General features: G+C 33.6%; 1 protein-coding gene across 1 annotated transcript; it reads right to left on the bottom strand.

The window, feature by feature from the left end:
• Nucleotides 1-1286: 1286 nt before the first annotated feature.
• Nucleotides 1287-19903, bottom strand: LOC130662523 (low-density lipoprotein receptor-related protein 6-like). The gene is made up of 16 exons (XM_057461413.1): nucleotides 19626-19903; nucleotides 14904-15303; nucleotides 13781-14172; nucleotides 12074-12199; nucleotides 11145-11390; nucleotides 10864-11062; nucleotides 10332-10653; nucleotides 9239-9431; nucleotides 8133-8523; nucleotides 7382-7794; nucleotides 5983-6924; nucleotides 5343-5492; nucleotides 5107-5223; nucleotides 4198-4320; nucleotides 3901-4014; nucleotides 1287-3243 (listed from the first exon to the last, which is right to left on the bottom strand). Exons 1-16 carry the CDS (start codon nucleotides 19702-19704, stop codon nucleotides 2291-2293), a joined length of 5160 nt encoding a protein of 1719 aa, XP_057317396.1. The 5' UTR covers nucleotides 19705-19903; the 3' UTR covers nucleotides 1287-2290.
• Between the last annotated feature and the right edge of the window lie 1153 nt (nucleotides 19904-21056).

Here is a 21056-nt window from a genome sequence, read left to right as displayed (position 1 = left end):
CTCGTTAATTTCTGGAATAAGGTAGGTGTTTTTACCGGCAAAAAATAAACCATGCACTGATTTTATTTATCGTCATCACCAACATCATCACGAACATCATCATCATCATCATCATCACCGCCGTCACAATCATCACTATCACCACCACCACCACCAATCCCATCAACATCATTATTAACATCACCATCACCACTAGTTGCCACCATTATTACTATTCCCCACCACAACCATTAGCACCATCATTAACATCACCATCATCACTATTATTCACCACCGCCACCACCACCATCAACATTACCACAACTATTAACATCACTATCACCACTATTATTCACCACCACTACCATCATCAAAAACGAATAATCGCCATCATCTCCAACAGTGATGTTATGCCACACGTTTTTTTTTATAAGCAATTAAATTTCCAAAATGAGGCTTAAGGATGCTTATGAAAATTACTTCTTTAGGCTCAATATATGCTTAGGTTATGCTCAATGGCAAAGAGGTTTATTGGAATATGCTATGGAATATGAAAAACACATGATCAGGCTCAAAATATGCGTATTTGAAGACATAAAGAATAAAAAGAAAATCTGCTCACGAAACACAAAACATAAAAACTAGCATCTTCTCAGGCTTCACATAATGTTAAGCATCTGCTTAAAAAGAACCAAATTTAAGCCTACGAATGCTTATATATAAAAAACATGTATTAGGGCTTGGATTTTTCAAATTATAATGTTCCTTAAAGAAAGTTCTTAAATTTCCCAAGGAGAACGTTTTTGTTGAGTTCACTGAAGAAGATGATAGCTCATTATACATTTTATTTAATGTTAAACTACGCTATCTTTGACAAAAAAGTCTTCCCTTTTGTGCTTAACTCAGCCTGCCAATGTTTCTGAAGTGTTTTTTTAAATTTAGGGAATTTAAGCCTCATGTTTCTTATAAAAAAGGCGTGTAATCTTTTGACAGTTACGTTGCTTTTAAAATACGTGAAGTGACCAGTTTTATCTTCTGTTAGTAAAAGGTGACCAAATTTTCGGGTATAGCTACCAAAATATTTTTATTAATAAGGTAGCTTCGTAGATGCATGAACGAAAAAGTACCACTGACGTAGTGCCGTCGGTATACATATCAACTTCATAAAACCAAAAATACCAACCTCGTTCCCAACACCTTTTTGTCTTTTCCATTACAAGGACGGCGAGACGTATCGCCCGACACCCATCCGATGTCAGAAAAGATACAAGATGTCCTGGGGACGAGGTTGCAAAAATACAGCAATGTTTTATTAGAATTCGTCTATTTTTCGTTTTATCGATTAAATCTTCTTTAGAAAACGCGAATACAAAATAAATCCTATTTACATGTGACATATTCTGCGTGTAAGACTTTAAACAACCTCAAGCCCAGTCCTTCACATGGAAATTATCACATAAAAAAAGTAGGGATTGGAGTTGAAGCTGTTTAAATTAAAAACTATTATTCACAAACATATACATACTTCTAAGATTTCTTAAATAGTTATCAATTCCAAACCTTAATACGATTCACAAAAAATTAGTTAAAATGCTGCACGTTTTCTAGGCTCTAAAACTAAAACAAATACAGTATACACTGTTATAATAGTTCGGGTGATCGAGGCATTCAACAACGTGAACTTTGGCGAAAATGAAAAAATAGTTTGACTTAACGACTAATTCAACCATTGTTATATAAACCTTGACAATTGCAAGACCCTCCCACTTTTTCTGGAGTGGAGTTTGTCTCTATGAAGTAAATAATTTTTTTAAAAGAACTAATTTTTACACATTTTGTCTACCCCAATGGTACTAACTTTCCCGGAATTGACCAAATTCGTTAAATTAGCACAACATTTCGTACACTTTTATTTGAAGTTATCAGGGGTGCAAAGTATTAGCAAAAGTTCAATAAAAACAGTTCAAGTTACTGGACTGTACTCGACATTGAAAGCTCCAAAACCTAGTTAGTATCCGTAGTAGCCAAAGTCTACAATATGGAAGTTTGAAAGGAGAACAGCACGCAAGCAGATGGTTCGTCATATTATACCTTACGCGATTACCGTATTGCATAGCGAATCGCATAGCTTTTAGAATTAACGAACGGCAAAAATGGTAAACACTTTCCTCAGGATAAAAGAATGATAAAACATCAGAAATATACATCTACTGGTTATCGCAAAATTAAATAACCAAAAGTTTTCTAAGAAAAATAAATTCTTTAAATTTCACCAATGCATAAAAAAGAATACGTTGAAAAAAGAAACTTGTTATAACTGACTAGTTGGAGACGGAGGAGGAGCGTAATGAGGTCGCAACTCACCCCTGTGCATTGGACTGAATGCTAGACTCTGTTCGGTCTCTGTCGGCGAAGGCGGCCTCTCCTCGTCCGATAAATATGTACAGGGTGTAGGAGGTGGATCAAAGAGGAGATGTCTTTGTCGATCCACGAATAAAGAATTTTGATCATAAGGGTCGTCCATGTTAGTTTCACGACTTTGATACAAAGCCTCCAGTTCCGGAGCGTTACTGGGGTATCTCGAAAGACTGCTGCGATACGAATGCTCCGGACGATGATTGGAGCGCCGTTTTTTACGCGACCGGCTACGCGAAGTCTCACAACTGTCACATACAGTCTTCGGAGGTTTCCAGTTATGTGATTGTTGTATAGGATAATATAAATCGACCTCTTCTAGTAATCCTGTCGAAGCTAGCGTAGGAGGAGGAGCATCATGCAGGACCTCCTCCATAGGTGTCTCTTGAATAGAATTTCTACATTGTTCACACGTAGCAGAAGCATAAGGATCGTTTGTTTCTGTTATCGTAGACAAGGCAATCGGAGAAGGAGGAGGGTTGTACGGTATATGAGTATATCCGGACGCTACAGAAGATGATGCACCCGTCACATTATTTCGATCATAATATGATATCGGGTCGGTATTGTGCGACACTGCAGATATGTACGTAGACACAGAACTTTTCGCCGGGTCGTCACTAGTTACGGAGCCGGCTTTGTTTTCAAACTCCTCTATTCTCCACATCGCACCGTTCTCCTGTTGTCGTGCCGCATTCTTTTTTGAATTACGTAGTTTAACGTACAATAAAATAACGAACACAATAACGATAACACATATAACAATTCCTGATATGATACCAGACATTAACCTTGACTTATTCGACCCCTGTTGTGGGTTTGGAAAGCCGGTCGGGGTTGTCGCGTTTGCTAGAAAAAAAAAAATAAAAATAAAATACAAATTCCCTAAAATGATTAATTTTGCGAGGACTTATTTTTGCGAGGTCAACAAAAATGCATTTAGAAAAGAATAATTTTCGATAATCATTCAACTTTACATATTTCGCGAAGACTAATTTTTGCGAGTCGGTCTATTTCAGCTAAATTGCGAAGATTTTTTTTTCGCGAAAGGTATGAAAAAATGAACTGTACTGGCAGGTAAAAAAGGGGATTATCATGGATGCTTTTCTTAGAAAAAAGGTGAATATTGACATTACTAAGTGTCTTCATTCGAAAGCGAAGTCGGGTAGGTAAAACAATTAGTAAACGAGCCCACAAAGAAATTTGCGAAATGTTAAAACAGCAAAAAAATGCAATGAGAAAAAAAGATAAAAATCAACGTCTTTAAAGTTAGATTAATTTAGCGAATAGGTCCTTTCTAGTAATTTCGCGAAGATATATTTTTGCGAAAAAATCCCTTTCCGGGACCATTTCACGCAGACCAATACTCCTTAAAAAAAAAAATTTTTCGCAAATATAAATTTTGCAAATTTTGCGAAAATTAATCAACTTAGATACGCAATGAAATCTTAACAAAATACAGATGGTTCATTGGGAAGTCGAAAACAAATAACCAATTTAAAATACTTTGACAATTTTTCTCATCCCCACCATCACTACAATCCGGCTTGCCATCACATTTCATATCAAGAGGAATGCACATTTGCCCTCCGCAGTGAAAATGTCCTTTCACGCATGGTGCTAGAAAAAGAAGATGCTTGTTTTTAAGAGAGAATGCTTACTGTAGGATCACACAGCACATCAAGTAAATTTCAAAGAATTATAAATATCACGCCTTTCGTTTTATATACATAGAAAACAAAAAAAGACAGGTAAACTGAAATAACAACATAACCACAAAGAAAAACAAGAGTATAAGCTTACCGCAGAGGTCTTCACTTTCATCTTCATTGTCTGGACAGTCTTGTTTTTTATCGCATTTCTGTTCCTCAGAAAAGCAGCCTAGTCCGCATTTATAAAGCGAAGTAGAACAATCTGTAGGATAACCTGGAAAATTCGGTAGGTAAGTTCAGAAACGAAAAATTAACTTTCAGTAACGTAAGAAAAGTTACCTTTAATTATTTTCGAATATGAGCTAAACCTCAAAGACCAAGAAAATTGCTCGAGTTATCAAATTTTGAGTTCCGGCGTAATTCGATAATTAAAAATATTGCAACTCCGTACTTTTTTCGAGAGATAAATTTCACAAAATCTGTTAATGCTATACCGAGAACAATCAATCAAATTTCGAGGAAATATTGATTCGTGGGGCAAGCGAAACGGTGCGACTTAGAAAAGGATCGTCCAAAGTTCGAGTTATGGAGTGATTTTTATAAGAAAATATTAATGAAAACTCGACAGAAATATAAAAAGTAGTTCGAGTTATCAGTATTATACCATTTTTGCAAGTCAAGGACAACAGACAAAGGTTTAACACTAAATATAATAGGCTTGTGACAAGTATATTCAAAATCAAACTGATTTGGTTTAATTAAAAAAAATTGCGATCTTTGAAGCCGTTATACATTGTAGTTCGTGGTTAAAGCTGCAAAATATCTTACAAGAATAAAAATTGTGTACAATTGTGTAAAATATTGTAGCAGTGAAAACTAGCCTTTAAAAAAAAGCTATACCGCATAGCAAAACGGAATTATTAAAAAAGTGGGGAAGTGGGGATTCCTCCATCCCTACAAAGGCCCGCTCCCATCAACCCCCACTCCCTAAGTATATTTAGGGTTGATGAATATTGGGCAAATCTCAATGTCTGTATAGAAGTAAAACAAAAATACATACTGCATGATTTTTCATCGTGACAATCCCCACAATCGCACTTTTTATCACATACTTTAGACTCGGGGAGACATATACCATCCAATACGCAAAAAAACTCATTTTCTTTACAAGCAGCAGCTAAAAACAGAAACAAAAACATTGTCTCTTTTCAACAGGATTTCGGACTTTGATGTAATTACAAGGCAATGTGGTGTAAGCAAGGGCTTAAATGCGTGGGTGGATAATAGCCTACTTACACTGAACACACGTTTTGTTTCTCGCTTCCTGATGAAGCGGGCAACCACACAACGCGGTTTCTTCTCGCTTCGTATTATCTATACCACTGACGTAATGAATGGAACACACGTGACTGCAACCGCCATTATTGATAAAACACGGATGACTCTCTGAAGTAAAAGAATATAAGAAAGGAATTATAATCCGTGAAATATTTGTACTCAAATATTTACCCCAACCTTCTGATTTTTATGGATGTATAATCATACTACCACTCTTATTAAACAGGGTTTTTTTACCTCGATTTTGGTAACATTTCTGACATTATTCACCTAGTTTTCTCCTATAGTTATGGCTGATAAATCAACTGACTGTTTAAGAACGAAGAAAAATACAATATACATGAATTAAAAAAAGAAAGAAAGGATGAAACAAATACAAGCTGAAGATAAAAACTGACATTGACTTAGTGGGAAATTTTAAATCCAGACATTTTCCAGACATTTCATTATAAGACAAAATTTTCCTGACATTCTGTCTATATTTTTAAAAATTTTGAGGTTCCTAACCATGTGGACAGCCTTCATAATGGGTATACAGGAGTAAGCTGTGAAATAAAGGGTGTTCAGAGAGTTGCAATTAATACATTTCTACACCTACCGCGTTTTCTACTGTTGTTAACAACCACCATGTCAATGGTGAGAGGATACGTGCCATGAAAGCCTGTATCACCTTCGAATGAATCATTAGTAATCCAGGCCTTATGTATAAACTTAGTACTGCTATCTGCCCAGAAGACAAACTTCGAGAAAATACCCATCGAAACAGGGTTAGTTCCATGTTTTGGTAAGTCATGATTTCTGACTTCCCCTCCAAATATCGAGATGCTGCTTATTCTTCTCAAACCAGAGTCTAACCAATAAACATTTTTTTGTATTACGTCTAGGGATAAATCTCGAACCACACTGTCTTTATGCAATTGAATCAGTGCTTCCGGTTGCGTTCCAGCCAGAGTTGATTTGAAAATTCTGTTAGTGTTTCCGTCATTCCAAAACATCAACGCCATTTCTGGGAAAACAACAATTTTCCGCGGATGCACAATCTTTTTAGTGTCTTTATACACAGTTCCATTCGCCTTTGTTGTTAACTGGAGAAAATTTATAGAGTTTTGTAAGCTATCAGTCCAATATAAAGAATTACTGAACGGGTCAAGAGAAAAGTCGTAAGCAGCAGACAAGTCTTCATCTGTTTCGTTAACCAAGTGGATAACTTCGTGTAGCGTACCGTGCTGTTGACTTTTGGCAATGACATTTTTCTTTGCCACCAACCAATACACATATCCGCGCATGAAATCGTAATCAATCTGACTGACTGCTTCGTCGTTGAATATAGGCAAGACTGCTTCCGGTTTCGACGAATCGAACATAAGCCGGATCAATAAGGAGCCGGATGTGAAAATTATAAACTGCTGTGGGGCTGTGCATGTTTTGCCGTCAGCCAGCAAGGTGAAATGTGTACCGCAACCACATCTATGTTCAGTCAGCGAGGTGGCGAAACAAAGTTGAGAACAACCACCGTTGTTTACTGAACAACTATTGTTGCCTAAAAAAAAATTTAAAAAATATATGAAAAATAAAAAAAAACACGGTGACGATTTTAGTTGTCTGCAAATACACCCGACCAAACTATATAACAAACACAAACACATGATAAATTTGGCACATAAAAAACAAACAATCTCTCATTTTTAGGGCATTTTCTGACACTTTCTGGGCATGTTGTAAAGATTTTATTACTATATTTTTATGATACTTCTCGGTTTCGAAGCCATAAACGCAATAAAGATACCTAGGTACACAATTTCTTTAAGGTTTCCTAGGTTTTCACAGTCTGTTAATAATTTCTTGATTGAAAGAGTAAAAGAAATACAAGAAAAAAAAAGTTTTTGTTATTTTTTACTTTAGATACTTAAGAATTGATAGTTATGTTACAGAAAATTTTATGACGCAAATGTAAAAAAAAAAAAAAAAAAAAAAAAATAAAAAACATAGGAGTTTACCTTTCTGCATGCTCCCATGAAACGCTTTTATATTGTGAATCCAATCGTCTTCATAAATAAGTATTTTAGCAGCTGTCACAGTTCTGCCATTAATGGGAACTTCTTTTATGGCTCCGATGTCATGGTCTGCATATAAAAACTTGTCCTTAAACACCATGCCTACACTATACCTCGCCACATTGTCATATGGTGATTTCATTTGATTAGTTCTACGATCAAAACTCTTTAATGACGTCATTCCTGTGCCTTGATTAAACTGTGTCCAATATATGATGCTTGTATTGTAGTCAATAGCAATGCATAATGGCTGAGATATGTTACCGTGTAGTCGTTTAGGGCTGCTACCATCTAGTCCAGCTTCCCATAATGTGAAATTAGCCACGCCAGGCCCTCTGTTGAACCAAAACATTTTGCTAGAAACAATGAAAATGAAAATAAGGTGCAAACATAAATTTTAATCTTATACAAGAGCATATCATATGCACTTGGGACTTGAGTTATATACAGCTTTTTTACAATGCAACTGTAGAATAAAAGAAAAAAATTTATGATCACTAACTTTTGATTTCAAAAACTTTTGGTTACGAGTTTTAGAAAGCAGTCGTAAAAGTTCAAATTTTTGCAAAATTAAAATTACAAAAAAAAGAAACACAAACAGAAAACTACGCTTTGTGACAATTTTTACTTAAGAGGTTCATTTGCAAATTTTCAATTCTTTGCAATAGCTATATCCAACTGCGTCTATACACACCTAATATGAGGGTTTACAGCAATATAAGCTGGTGCCACCATATCTTTACCATAAGCTAGAACTTTACGGAAGGATCCATCCAACTTTGCCACCTCGATACGACCCTGTGACAACCAATATATATTTCCTGCCATCCAATCAACTGCAAGGCCATTTGCATTTTCCAGTCCACCTTTAACAATCACTTTCATATCACTCCCATTCAAAAACGCAGCATTGATCGTCTGATGCGTGTTATTCAACCAAAATATACGTCCAGTTTGAAAGTATATATCTTGATATAAAGCTGAACCAGCATTGCTGAGTGGCAACTTATGTTTTGTTCGGAATGTATCAATGGAAGTTTTCATAATTCCCTCACTCAACGAAAACAAAAGAAATCCACTTGGTACTAAACACAAAAGGGAACAGGAATTTACACACTGAAATATATCAAGCATAAAAAAAAATTGTTACCACATTCTTATTACATTTTTAGGTATCTTTCACTTAAAAAAACCGTCTTTTCCAAGACTGTTCCCTAAAAATTTCTGACCAATTTCAAAACAATTTTTATATTGTTCACACAATCACCTACTAGTATACTCATTCATATCGATGTAAAAATTTCAGAAAACTGTTTTTATCCAAAAATTTCTGATTATTTTATTCTGATTTGTAATAATCGATAAAAATTGCCATATTATTCACTATTAACTCTTAAGCATCAAACCTAAAGTAAATCTTACGCAGATGAATTTTCACACAGTTAGAGCTAGCTAGAGTGTATAAAAACTGTTGCACAAGTTCACTCTCATTTTTCCATAATGTACTGTCTATGTTATTAATGCTCTCAAATGATATCAATGACATGTGAAAGTGCCAAACTTTTATATAATCGTCATTCTGATCACACTCGCAAGGCTCTACACATGCCTGAAAACGGAATTGGTTGTGCTGTTTTAAGATTTTAATTGAACGCGTTCAACTAATATTAGATATGCAAAAGTGTATATCTTGATAAACGCAATGCATTTTGCTATAGCACCATGGCATTGGACTTTTAGTGCTAAAAAAAATAATGTCTAAAACATGTTTTTAAAACAAGTTTGAAACAAGTATCTAACCTCTACATGATTTTCCATCGTTTGATAATTCCATTCGAGTTGGACAAGCGCAAACTGCACCTAATTTAGGCTTATGAAAGCACAGATGGCTACACTTATTAGTTTTGTAAAAACAAGAGTTGCTCCCATAAGCAGGATCCATGTTAACAGCTTTGATACCCATAACATCTGATACAGCTTTGCCAGTCAGTATCTACAAAAGTAGAAAATCTTGCATCACACACAATGCTTTAGAACCTTAGCAGGAAATATAAAATGGACTTATCAATAGCATGATACTTAAAGCATTGAAACATAAAAGTGCAGTGTGTGATAATTAGAGAAAAAAAAGAACTACTTCTATATTCCAAAAATTTTAGTACAAAACCCACCTCTTTGCAAGCCTTTTCAAGTAAATACTGCTTGACAAAAACATACATGGTAACTAAACATTTATCCCTTAATAGTGCTAACAAAAAATATTAAATTTAGCAACGCGTACTAAAACTTGTATCTATTAAGGTGAGTATAAAGGAAGTAGATATTTTAGAAGTTCTTAATTTTCTGAATTAAGTGATATAATTTTTTTTGAAAAATTAAGGTTGTTTGAGGTCTAGGTGTATGCAAAATTTACCCCAGTCTCTCCTAACTGATATTTCCTTTACAAACAGCTGAATTTTTTTTCAAATTGTTTTGACTATTCTCGGCTGGGCTGTATCTAAAAAGGGTTTTTACTTTTTTGTTCAAAATTGTTTTTCTTACTTTTTCATATTTTTTTTAAATGCTTCTTTTTTAACTTGTTTTCTTTCACATAGACTGCTGTAAAAAAAATTAAACTTATTTTTCCAAAAAAATTAATTTTTTTCCTTTACACTCGCCTTAACAAAAAGGGATTTTTTTCTGCTTGTGTTGTATTGTCATAACCAAATTAACTTACATTCATCTCAAGAATTAATGATAGGATAAATAAGCTTATTATTTTGTGTGGTGGCCATATTTACTTTTACCTTACAAAACAAATTTCTGGTGCCCCTTACTGTTTTCGATGACACTAACAAGCTAATTCCATACACTCAAAAGCAATAACCCATGCAAAAAAATGAGGCAAACATACCTCTTTTGTTTCTTTCGTATGAATATTCATTCTTAAAACCTTACGAAACCAGTCTGTCCAATAAACATAATCGCCTAACGCTGTTATATCATAGGGGTGATTGTTAACACTTTTTAATTCTTCGATTTCTCCATTGTTAAGATTATACTTCTTGACCACCCTATACTTTGCATCAACCCAGTAAAGCATGCGGTTCTGATAATCCAACGTTATGCCATTTGGCCATTTTAACCCTTTTGACACAAGAACCTTACGGTTTTCTCCATCTAAGTCTGCACACTCAATTCTTGACAAATTTCCCCAGTCACTCCAGTAAATTTTCCTGTTATACAAAAATTAAGCAACGTAGTGATAACATTCTTTCCAAGGCTTAAGATACTAGGAGTGTGTGAGAGTAACATGCAAACATGTATAAAAAATGAACATGCAAAATGCATACTATGAATACTTATAAAAGTTCATAGTGAATTAAATGCTCTACCCTAAATGCCTTAGCTGTGGGCAAATTTATAAAAGATAAAATAACTCATACCCATCCCCTGGGTCAACGGCCATGCCTCGTGGCTTTGCTAGATCCGCAGCAACAATAATTTTTCTTGATGAACCATCCAGCCTGGACACCTCAATTCGCTTTAACAAGGGATCAGTCCAGTACAGGTTACGAGCGTTCCAATCAATAGCAAGGCTTTCTGGACTATTAGCTTCAAGGAAAGGAATCACATTTCGAACATCTAAGACAGAAAAATATAAATAAAAAAAAACCAGAAAAAGCATGGATTAACTTTTTATTATTTAGTCAGTTGTTAGACTAACCTGTTCCATTTAAGTAAGCACTGCTTATCGTCCCTGCTACATTTACTGTATAATCTGAATTTGTAGCATAATGATATAATGATGGTGCATCTGACCAGTAAACTCGGTTAGTTAATATATCATACTCAACATCCATTGCACGTGTTAACCCTTTGATTGGTAATACAACATCCACATTCTTATCTGCATCCAGAGACATCAATCGCAAGTTTGTCTTTCTTGCTATCAAGAGAAACTTTTTCATGCCTAAAAAAGTATGAAAACATTATTAAATTGCTGTTAAAATTAAAACATCAGGGGATTCCGATGAATAAATGATGAGCTTAAAATCTTTATGGTTTTTTAAAAGCACTTTTCGTCTTTAAGATATCTGCACTTATATATTTTAGGATTTATATTATGCTGCATTATTACGATGCTCAGTTAAAGGAATAGCAAATTTTGACATTTCTATCAGTAATCTTGGAATTGTTAAACGTCATTTAATCTTTATTTTATGAATATTTGGGTTTGATTTAACGATATGACTGACCATAGTTCCGTCTTCTTAACCTTGTGGTCTGTCAGATATACTTTGTCCAGAGTAACAAAGTGGTCACAAAAACTATTTTAAAGTATTTTAAGGTCCTTGGTCACTAAAAATGTTTGTAGCTATGCCACTTGATCCCAGTACACCTTTGCAAGTTCGTTGAGCAAATATTTTGACCAACATAATTTAATAGAAAAATGTGGTGACAAAATATTCCCAACTTAAAGTTTCAATTTGAATCTTTATAACAGGTTGATTACAGAAGATAAAGGGAAAATTTAAAATTTAAAAGTAATTTAAAAAATATCAAAAATAATGGTCAGCTGCTTATTGATTGCAAGAGTTTCATCTGATAAATAAAAATCCCATTTTAAAAAAAAGATTTTTATTAAAATTATACCTTTTTCACAGGTCTTCCCATCTGCTTTTAATGATATTCCAGTTGGACAAGCACAGGAGTGTCCAGTAGGTGTCAACAAGCACAGATGACTGCAACCACCATTATCAATAGAACACTTGGTATACACTACAGAAAGAGTGAAGAGCCAGTTTACACGATGATGTACAGTACTGGAAAAAGGTTGTTTAACATGTCGAGCGTGTAACGTGCGTGGACTCCCTCGATACGCGATGTACCGCGTTTATAATAATAAGAAACAATTAAAATAAATAGAGAGAAAGTTTTTTTTATTTCAAACACATCTCTGCTTTATCTTTTTTTTATTTTAAATAGTATTTATTAAAGTAATTCTAGCTCATTACTTTTTCAACGTATTTTTTTTCTAACGCTACTTTTCGTTTTTAAACTTTGAATATGCGATCTCTAACGAAGCTTTTTTTGTCGCCGCTTTTCGTTCTTAAACTTTTAAAATGCGATCTAAAAAACTTTTCTATTGCCGTTATTTGTTCTTAAATTTTCAAAATGCGATCTATCGAAGCTTTTCTATCGCCATTCTTCGTTCTTAAACTTTTAAAACGCCATCTAAAACAGCATTTCTATCGGCGCTTTTTGTTCTTAAACTTCTAAAAAAACATTTCTATCGCCACTTTTTGTTTATGAACTTTTAAAATGCGATCTTAAAAAACATTTCTATCGCCGCTTTACGTTTATAAACTTTTAAAATGTGATCTTAAAAAAAAATTCTATCGCAGCATTTTGTTTATAAACTTTTTAACTTCGATCTAAAAAAGCATTTCTATCGCTGCATTTCGTTCCTAAACTTTTAAATTCGATCTAAAAAAACATTTCTATCGTCGCTTTTCGTTTATAAAAACTTTTAAAATGTGATCTAAAAAAGAAAGATTAACGCTAGATGTATACCCTAGATTGTTATGCATAAGTTAAAAAAATATAACAAAGGGAAGTATAATTATATTTAAACATCCGCGATCATTGTTGAATACACTCTTATTTTTAAAATAGTTCTATTATGAAAAAGTGTTAATGACCTTGATAGCTTCGAGAATGACATCGAGACGGATGCATCGCGAAGCCCTCTCGATACAATTTAAAGGTAAAAAAAACGTCCATCGTGGATCCAGAATACCGTCGCGATACGCGATGTTAAACAACCTTTTTCCAGTACTGTATACAGAATGGTTTGTGTTATTTGTGGCAAAAACAAAAACACTACACATAATCTACTTATACAAATCTGAGCAAATCTGAGATTCAACACTTACTATCTTAAAAAATAAGAACAGTTTTAATTGGGCATTTACCCAAATTTTCAGACATTTTCCTGACATTTTAAAGAAATTGTTGATATTTCTGACTTTTTCTGACATATTTTGAAGATCCTGGCTGAGTAGACACCCTGACAAGGTTAAAGATATATGCATAAATTGCTAACTTGAAAAATATTGAGAAAACAAAGAACATGATGCAATTAGGGGCAACTATCGAAACTGTTTTACAGTTCAAGACATTTCAGTTAAAAGAAGAAAAAAGGGAACCGTTAGAATTCTAAAAAACAAATTGAATAATATGATATAATTAGAGAATATTATTCAAGAGAATATTTAATGCATAAAACAAAACATTGTCCACTTATTATTAAAACAGTACAGCTATCCGTTGCGTCAAGATTAATTAAGATAAACATACCATCAGGTTGAATATTAGCTGACAATATGACCAAATCAGATGGAACTTGACGAAGCTCAGGAACAGTATCATTAGTCATATTACTAGGTTTGTGAATGTCTAATGCATAGATATTAGCTTTTTGATCTGACCAAAACAAAATATTTTTGAAGACAAACATATGATGTGGTTGTACATTTTCCTTCAGAACTGTCCTGTTTTTCTTATCTATCGTAATATACTCAATTGTATGCATACCAATATCACCATAAAATAAGAGATTTGTTTCAATATCAATTGCTATGGAGTATGGCACAGCGTTGACTCCTTTGTTGACCAGAACAAACTCGTTTTTACCGTCCATATCATAACGAGCAATTTTACGATCGCCCCAATCAGCCACAAACATGTACCTTTAATTAAAAGCGACAAATTAATATAAGATGAGGATTATTATGATGATAAGGCAGTGATAAATTAAGTCTTTAGCTTTTATCACAGTGAAAGCTCTTAGACAAACAATTATGACACCAAATTATAGTAAAAAAGCATGTACATTGTGGTAAGACTTTTGCACATATACTATTGTTGGTCCATTATATGTTCCACTCTTCACCAAAAATCATGTCAAATCTGTCTTAGGCAAAACAGAATCAGAAAAAATTTGTAATGCGTAGTGAAAAAAACATGACGACTGATTCATACATGCTTTTGGGTGAGCTGCATTGGCCAACTTCTCATGAAATTGTGTGTGGGCGTGTTGCATTATTTTTCATGTATCTCCTGAAAAAAGCCTTGGTTTAAATAATTGCAGTTTTTTTGAACATTCATTTGATAAAAAGTTTTTACAGTATTTTTGTTTTCGTAAAGCAATTCCATTTTACATCTCACTCTCAGTTGATAAATATTTGATTTAGCAAATATATGATTTCAGATTAAAGTTGCTTGCTGGACACATGCCATTTTTGGAATATAAAGTTAGATGATTAGGACACCTTTGGTTTAAATTTTGAAATTTAATCAGTTTTCACCCAAATCTCATCCACTATTTCAGCAACTTGGTTGCTTTTTAAAAAAATGTGTAATACTTTGTCACCATGAACCTTAACTAAAATAGCTTTTTAACCGTAATAATTTAACATACCCTTTTTGTGGATGAAGAGCTATTGCCACAGGCTGATCAAGACCTTTGGATACCAAAACTCTTCTGTACGATCCATCATAAGGACAAACTTCGATTCTATTTTTCGCCATGTCAGTAAAGTAAAGTTTCTTAGTAACCCAGTCAACTGCTAATGCTTTAAAACCATTTTCAGTTGTGGACTCGATTAGTATAGGGGCATCGCCTTTATTACCATCCAAATGGACTCCTTTTATTACAGCCCTATCAGCCAGAAAATTTGTATAAAATACAAAATCTTCTTTATAGGCATATGCTATAGATTGAATATAATCTTTTTCATCCAAAACTTTTGAATACAGTGACGATCCAAAGGTGAATTTACCGATTTCCTTTCCATTGGAAACTAAAATCCTTGTATCACCTAAAAAAGAGATTGTGATATTGTGAAAGCTATAAAGTGTGCAACTGGCAAGGTGCTTTTTTGCATTCAATTTTTTTCAATCAGAATTCTTTCACTCACAACATTCTTGGTTAGTACTAATATTTTAACTTTTTCTCTGCAGAATTTTATTTTGCAAAAAAAAAAAAATAAAAAAAAAAAAATATTAAAGGAAAGAATATTTAAAGGGTGCCTTTAACCTTTATTTCCAACCAAAGGTAAAGATAAACCAAATATTTTAAAACCTATGTGTTGCTTTATAAACCTACATTTATATATTAGGAAAACAGAAAAGTAAGGAAATGAAAAATTTATAAATTTCTTATGGTGCACTACTTAGATGCTTATGGTGCACTACTAGAAGCATGATGCAATATTTTAACAAAATATGTTAAGAATTCTATAGTTGGAGCTCACTCCTCTCGAGGGTTACGATAGGTAGTGGGTTTTTATATCAGGGTATGTATGAAACAGTAAATCTAAAGCAAAAATATAGAAAATAAGTGATTAATTTAAATACGTTTTTGTTGTAGTTTTAAATTAAATTTTTGCGCCAGATAAAATAGTAAAAAAGTGATATATAATATTGATGCTGAAGGCGTTCTAGAAGTTGCGAGCGATTGCTTGCAAGCATGTAGCGCTTGCGTAATATTTGCTACACCAGCTTTAAATCGCTTGCATGAATTTTTATTACAGACGAATGAGATAAATATTTCTGAATTTTCTTGCTATACAAAACAATTTAAACTCCCTGTTTATTAGTATATTTTCAACATCACCACAACAGTCTCAATGTCGCTATCTTGAATGTTTATCTTTTGTTTTAGTTCAACCGTGGACTTTGCTAAATAGCAGGTTCAACCGTGGACTTCGCTCAATAGAACCCATTCCACTTTCTCTGGTCGATGTTGATTGTGTGTATATCATACCAATCAGTTACCAATATAATTATAAACAAAAGAATTTTAAAGTGGTTTACAACATGTTGCCTACTTATTTTCGAAGCATCGATATGTTAATTATGTTGCAATGTGATCATGATTTTTATTTCTCTTGTGCCACGGTTTCAGTTGACCAAGGATACATCACTTGCATTTATACTATTCTCATGCACATGTGCATAATCCGAAAAGTTGGGTTACATTGTAGTGCAGAATCCGAAAAGAAACTTCGTTCCCGACTTATCGCAGAACGTCGGAAACAGCGCCTGTTACATATGAAGTTGGGACTGTATAGGTCACTTTTGTATGGTGTGTGCCAGAAATGAAACTCAAATTCAGCAGCACCAAAAATGTAGAGGGTCTATGCAGGAGGTGATGCTCTGTTTTGTGCACAAACAATAATATGAGACATGCCATCATATGGCATTTGAGGGAGGAAGCCCATAAAATTGCATTGGAAATGAAAAGTGGAAAGCCGTCAAGTGAGCGAGTGAATGCTTTTCTTTTTATTACGTAAGATACTCTTCATCACTTTGTACCTAGATTGAAAAATCATGACCTATATTTCAAGTGCATTTTTCCAATTGGTTCTCCAAGCCTTTTGTCTGAGTTACAAAATGAATATTAACCCCCATCTTGTCCTCAGAGCGACACAACTAAGTTTACATATGTAATGGACACCAACTTCTATGAAATCAAACAACCACTGCATATAACAGCAAGAGTTAAAGCCTTTTGTGCGAGGCTTTATTTTCTAATTAATACCTTGTTTTGGTGACAGACTTGTCAAATGAACAAAAAAAAATTGCTAATGCAAATTTTTTTTATGCAAATGATTGATTGCTGGGGGATTTATTTATGGTAAGGCCTGTGATGTGAGTTAGTGAACTGCCAAAATCATTGGTCTCCAGGAACCAAGGATAAAAATAGAAACAAAAAACTGAACCAAATCTCTTGATTATAAATGGATAGGGAGAAATTTGCTGATATTGCAGCATGTTGCAATATGCTGCATTATACTGCACTTTCAATACTTGTAATTGAAGAGTTTAATTTACATTGTGTACAATATAAACTTTTAAAACTCTACCTTTTTACTACAAAAATTAACATGTAAGTGACAGCTATTGTATTTTTTGCAAAAATTGTAATGTGTGTATACATATCAACAGGTCATTGCTGATGTCATCAAAATATAAATGACAGATTATTTCTATTTTTCTTCTGCCTAAGTGGATTTTTTCACAGGTTTACTGACTAGTATAAAATACTGAGCAATAAAAAAAATAAGTTTAAGTGCATATTAATATGCAACACAGAAAAATAATAAATAATATCATTTTTATTTTAATTTGAACATAAAGTAACAAGTACTTATAAACTATATTAAAGGGAACCCAAGGTATTAAATGATGTTTGACTTATTTCATAGAGCTTAAAAAGTTGGTCAAGTCTTTAAATTTTTTAAAAAGCTCTTTTCTTTCTTAAGATATTCACATTTAGTAACAGCAAATTTTGACATTTTTTGTCCTCAGTAATTGTAGACCTGATAAGGGATATGCATTCAAACTTTATAAATGCATAAACATTATAAAATTAAATAGATCAATATAAATTTTTTGCCAAAATGAATCTCGTTTGCTTGACCCAGGCATGATGTAGTTAAAAGTCAGAATATTTGTCAATATTTGTTTCGCCAAAAACTTTCAATGGAAAAGCCTTTTTTCATTATAATATTGTTTGTTTGTACATGTGATTACACCAATCTTATGAACTTTTGTGTGCAATCAATGTTTGCCATTTTGACTGGTTCATTATACTGCAAAATAGTAAAAAAAGTAACACTTATTTTACTAACTGTTATAGTTATAACTAGTCCTTAAGCCTGTGGAAAGATCCTTTCAAGGGAAAGAATAATAGAAAAGATACGAATATAAAGAATTTTTAAGGCATTAGCACTGTCAAAAAAAGGTTTAATTATTTAATTTTTTAATTTGTTGTCATTTATTGTAAAAAGCTGGAAACTCTGATAAAAATAATATCCAAAAATCATGCCATTTCAAAAAACACTTCTAAAAGTATTGAGGTTTAAAGGATTTTGATGACGTCTTCAACCCATCTGTTCTGAAACAGCAGACGCAGCTTTGAGAATTTGGTCCCAGGTTACACATGCAGGAGAGATCTCAGTTATTTTTACTCCCATTCAATTTATTTAGCCTTAACGTTAAAAGTGCATTGCAATGGTTTCGTTATCATAATTACGTTGTTGACATCAAACTAATGTAAAACGTCAACAAATAGCTAATTTGTTCCCTGATTAGAGTCGCAATAGTTTACGGCAGAACCATTTTTTATAACAAGTCACACTTCACTGAAATTTTTGGAAAGAGAGAGGACAGAATTTTTTTTGTCAACAGCTCCTTAGGGGACTTCAAAAATTTTTTTCGGGCCCTGTTAGTGGGATATCGTCGTTAAGGGTGGGAGGGAGTCTGAAGCTTGAAAAAGAAATCCGCTAAGGATTGAGAAATTTTAAAAATTTGTTCGTGGCCAGAACATTCTTCGTCGTTCGTGAGCATAATTCCTCTTTTCATCAATTCCGATAACTTTTATCTACAAAACACGCCCCTGACCCTTTCAAAAATTTATCTGAATGTGTGTATTTCAGACGGAAATCCGCTAAAAGAGGGGGATGGAGGGGGTCTGAATCTTAGCGGGGCCCGAAAATTTTTTTTGAAGGCCCCTTAATGCAAATCAAAGTAGCCTAATTAGTCTATTTGGGTGGTTATCATCCATCATATGAGTTTGCAAACTAAATTGTGAAAATATTTATGTTAATAATAATGTAATACTGCAACTTAAACTAGCTAATAATAATGTTCTACTGCAACTTAAACTAGCTTCAGGCTAGCTATAGGCAGTGAATTAAAGTATGGCTTATGTGACATTACTCAGATTTTGATTAAAGTAAAAACTCTAGCTGCAATTATATACCTACCACAGTTTAACTGATTTCTCAAAAAAAAAATAATATTTTGCGCAAGAAAATTGTTAAAGAACTGACACTGGAAAACGTCAGTGTATTGAGCTGCAGCAACTTGCCTAATTGAGCAATGCTAACATGCTAAAACTAGCAAGTTTCCACCCTTACTGCCTAATTGAGCAATGCTAACATGCTAAAACTAGCAAGTTTCCACCCTTACAACATGCTTTTCTTAGCTTGTAAAGATAAAATTGCATTACAGACAGAAATATTCCCACAACGAGAAACGAAATTTACTTTTCTGTCATCTAGCAAAATAGCAAGATTTATAAAATAAGGCCTGTGATGGCTTTGAACAAATTGTAATAAGAAGTCAACTTTACCTGAGATATTGGCTATGAATGAAAAATAGATAAACAAGAACAACTGCATTTCGTAGGTCCATATTTGCACTACAATCATATTGATATTTCATCGCAGCAAATGCAAGCTTTTGTACATAGTTATTAGTGCTAATAAACGTTAAATATTTAGCGAATTCTTGAGAAATCAATGTAAAATTCTAATGTATACAATTCGTGCGTATTAAAAAGTTTCTTCGTCAAATTCACAACAATTTGGTCGACTGCGCAGACACGATACTAATCACCTGGTAAAAGAACGTTTCTCCAACTTTGCCAAAGATATATTCCTCATCACATATTGTTTTCGGTCAGCGGGGATGGAATTAGCCATACAGCGGTCCGCAAAAACAGTGTGGGTGGACCAAAAAACCACAGTGTTTATGTAAGCACACATCATTTGTCACTTAAGCACAATAAATTATTTTCAGAGGACTGCTTACCAAATAAATTACATCGACTGACGTCGCAACTTTCCAAACCTAACAAAAATATGATACCGCCACTTCTCAAAGTATTAAACAAATTATTTTAAAATTCTTACCCAGGAAAGATTCGTAGCTATTCTGGGCAGTATGCAAAACCGCAAAAACGCGTTTTTTAATAAGCCCTTCAGCTCTTGATTGCTCTCAAAATTTGCTGTTAGGTGTTTTTTAGGTGTTTCCTGCTTTACGACAAATGACGTAATTAGTTAACCTGTAAGTGGCAAAATTTTATGTTCTTTGATTTTAGTCAACGCTATTTAGATTAAACTTAGCTACTTCAAATTTCAAAAATCTTGAATAGTGTTAAATCTGAGCCTAAAGTGCCATCCAGTCACCAAAAAAAACTTGATTACTTAGACAAGCCATGGACACTAGGTTACTATAAAGATGCTTCACTGTCTCTTACTTAGATTACTATTATAATAATAGTGGGAAAATGTATCCTATTTCTAGTGTGGAGCAAGACTGAAACGACATATGTTGTTCAGTTGTGTTTTCCGATAATCTTGTTTTAGAGTTCGTTTCTCTGAGTGATATTAAGTAGTTTATTTCGTTATAATAAATCTTTATCCGGCCACCCGAGAGTATTGACCTTAAAGCTTCAAGTTACTTGGGTTTGTAGGACTTTTAACAAGCGCTGAGGGTCTGAGGACCTTGAGTAATAAAAAGTTGCTCGATGGAAAAATAAGTAAAACTGTACAAAAAAATCTGTTGAAATCAATTGTTCGTTCGATGAATGACTTTAAGTTTGATTGACAACTATAATACAGCAGAAAACTAATAACTATTTATGTTCACATAAATAGTTTATTGAAATGAAAACAATATATTTTGTCTTTGTAGAAATCTCTTTATCGATAATTGATTTGTGAAGTGTTAAAGACGGGGGTTTGTCATAGCTGCTAAGGATGCAGCATAGCTTGTTTGT

This window comes from Hydractinia symbiolongicarpus, chromosome 10, assembly GCF_029227915.1.
Source record: "Hydractinia symbiolongicarpus strain clone_291-10 chromosome 10, HSymV2.1, whole genome shotgun sequence".
Classification (NCBI taxonomy): Eukaryota; Metazoa; Cnidaria; class Hydrozoa; order Anthoathecata; family Hydractiniidae; genus Hydractinia; species Hydractinia symbiolongicarpus.
This window is presented reverse-complemented; position numbering and strand designations above follow the sequence as displayed.

Coding starts and splice junctions, on each gene's coding strand:
- LOC130662523 (XM_057461413.1), bottom strand. CDS start 19,704: ATGATTGTAGTGCAAATATGGACCTACGAAATGCAGTTGTTCTTGTTT. Junction 10,654..10,863: donor GCCGTTGACCCAGGGGATGG/GTATGAGTTATT, acceptor TTTGTATAACAG/GAAAATTTACTGGAGTGACT. Junction 4,321..5,106: donor TCACGATGAAAAATCATGCA/GTATGTATTTTT, acceptor CGAATTTTCCAG/GTTATCCTACAGATTGTTCT.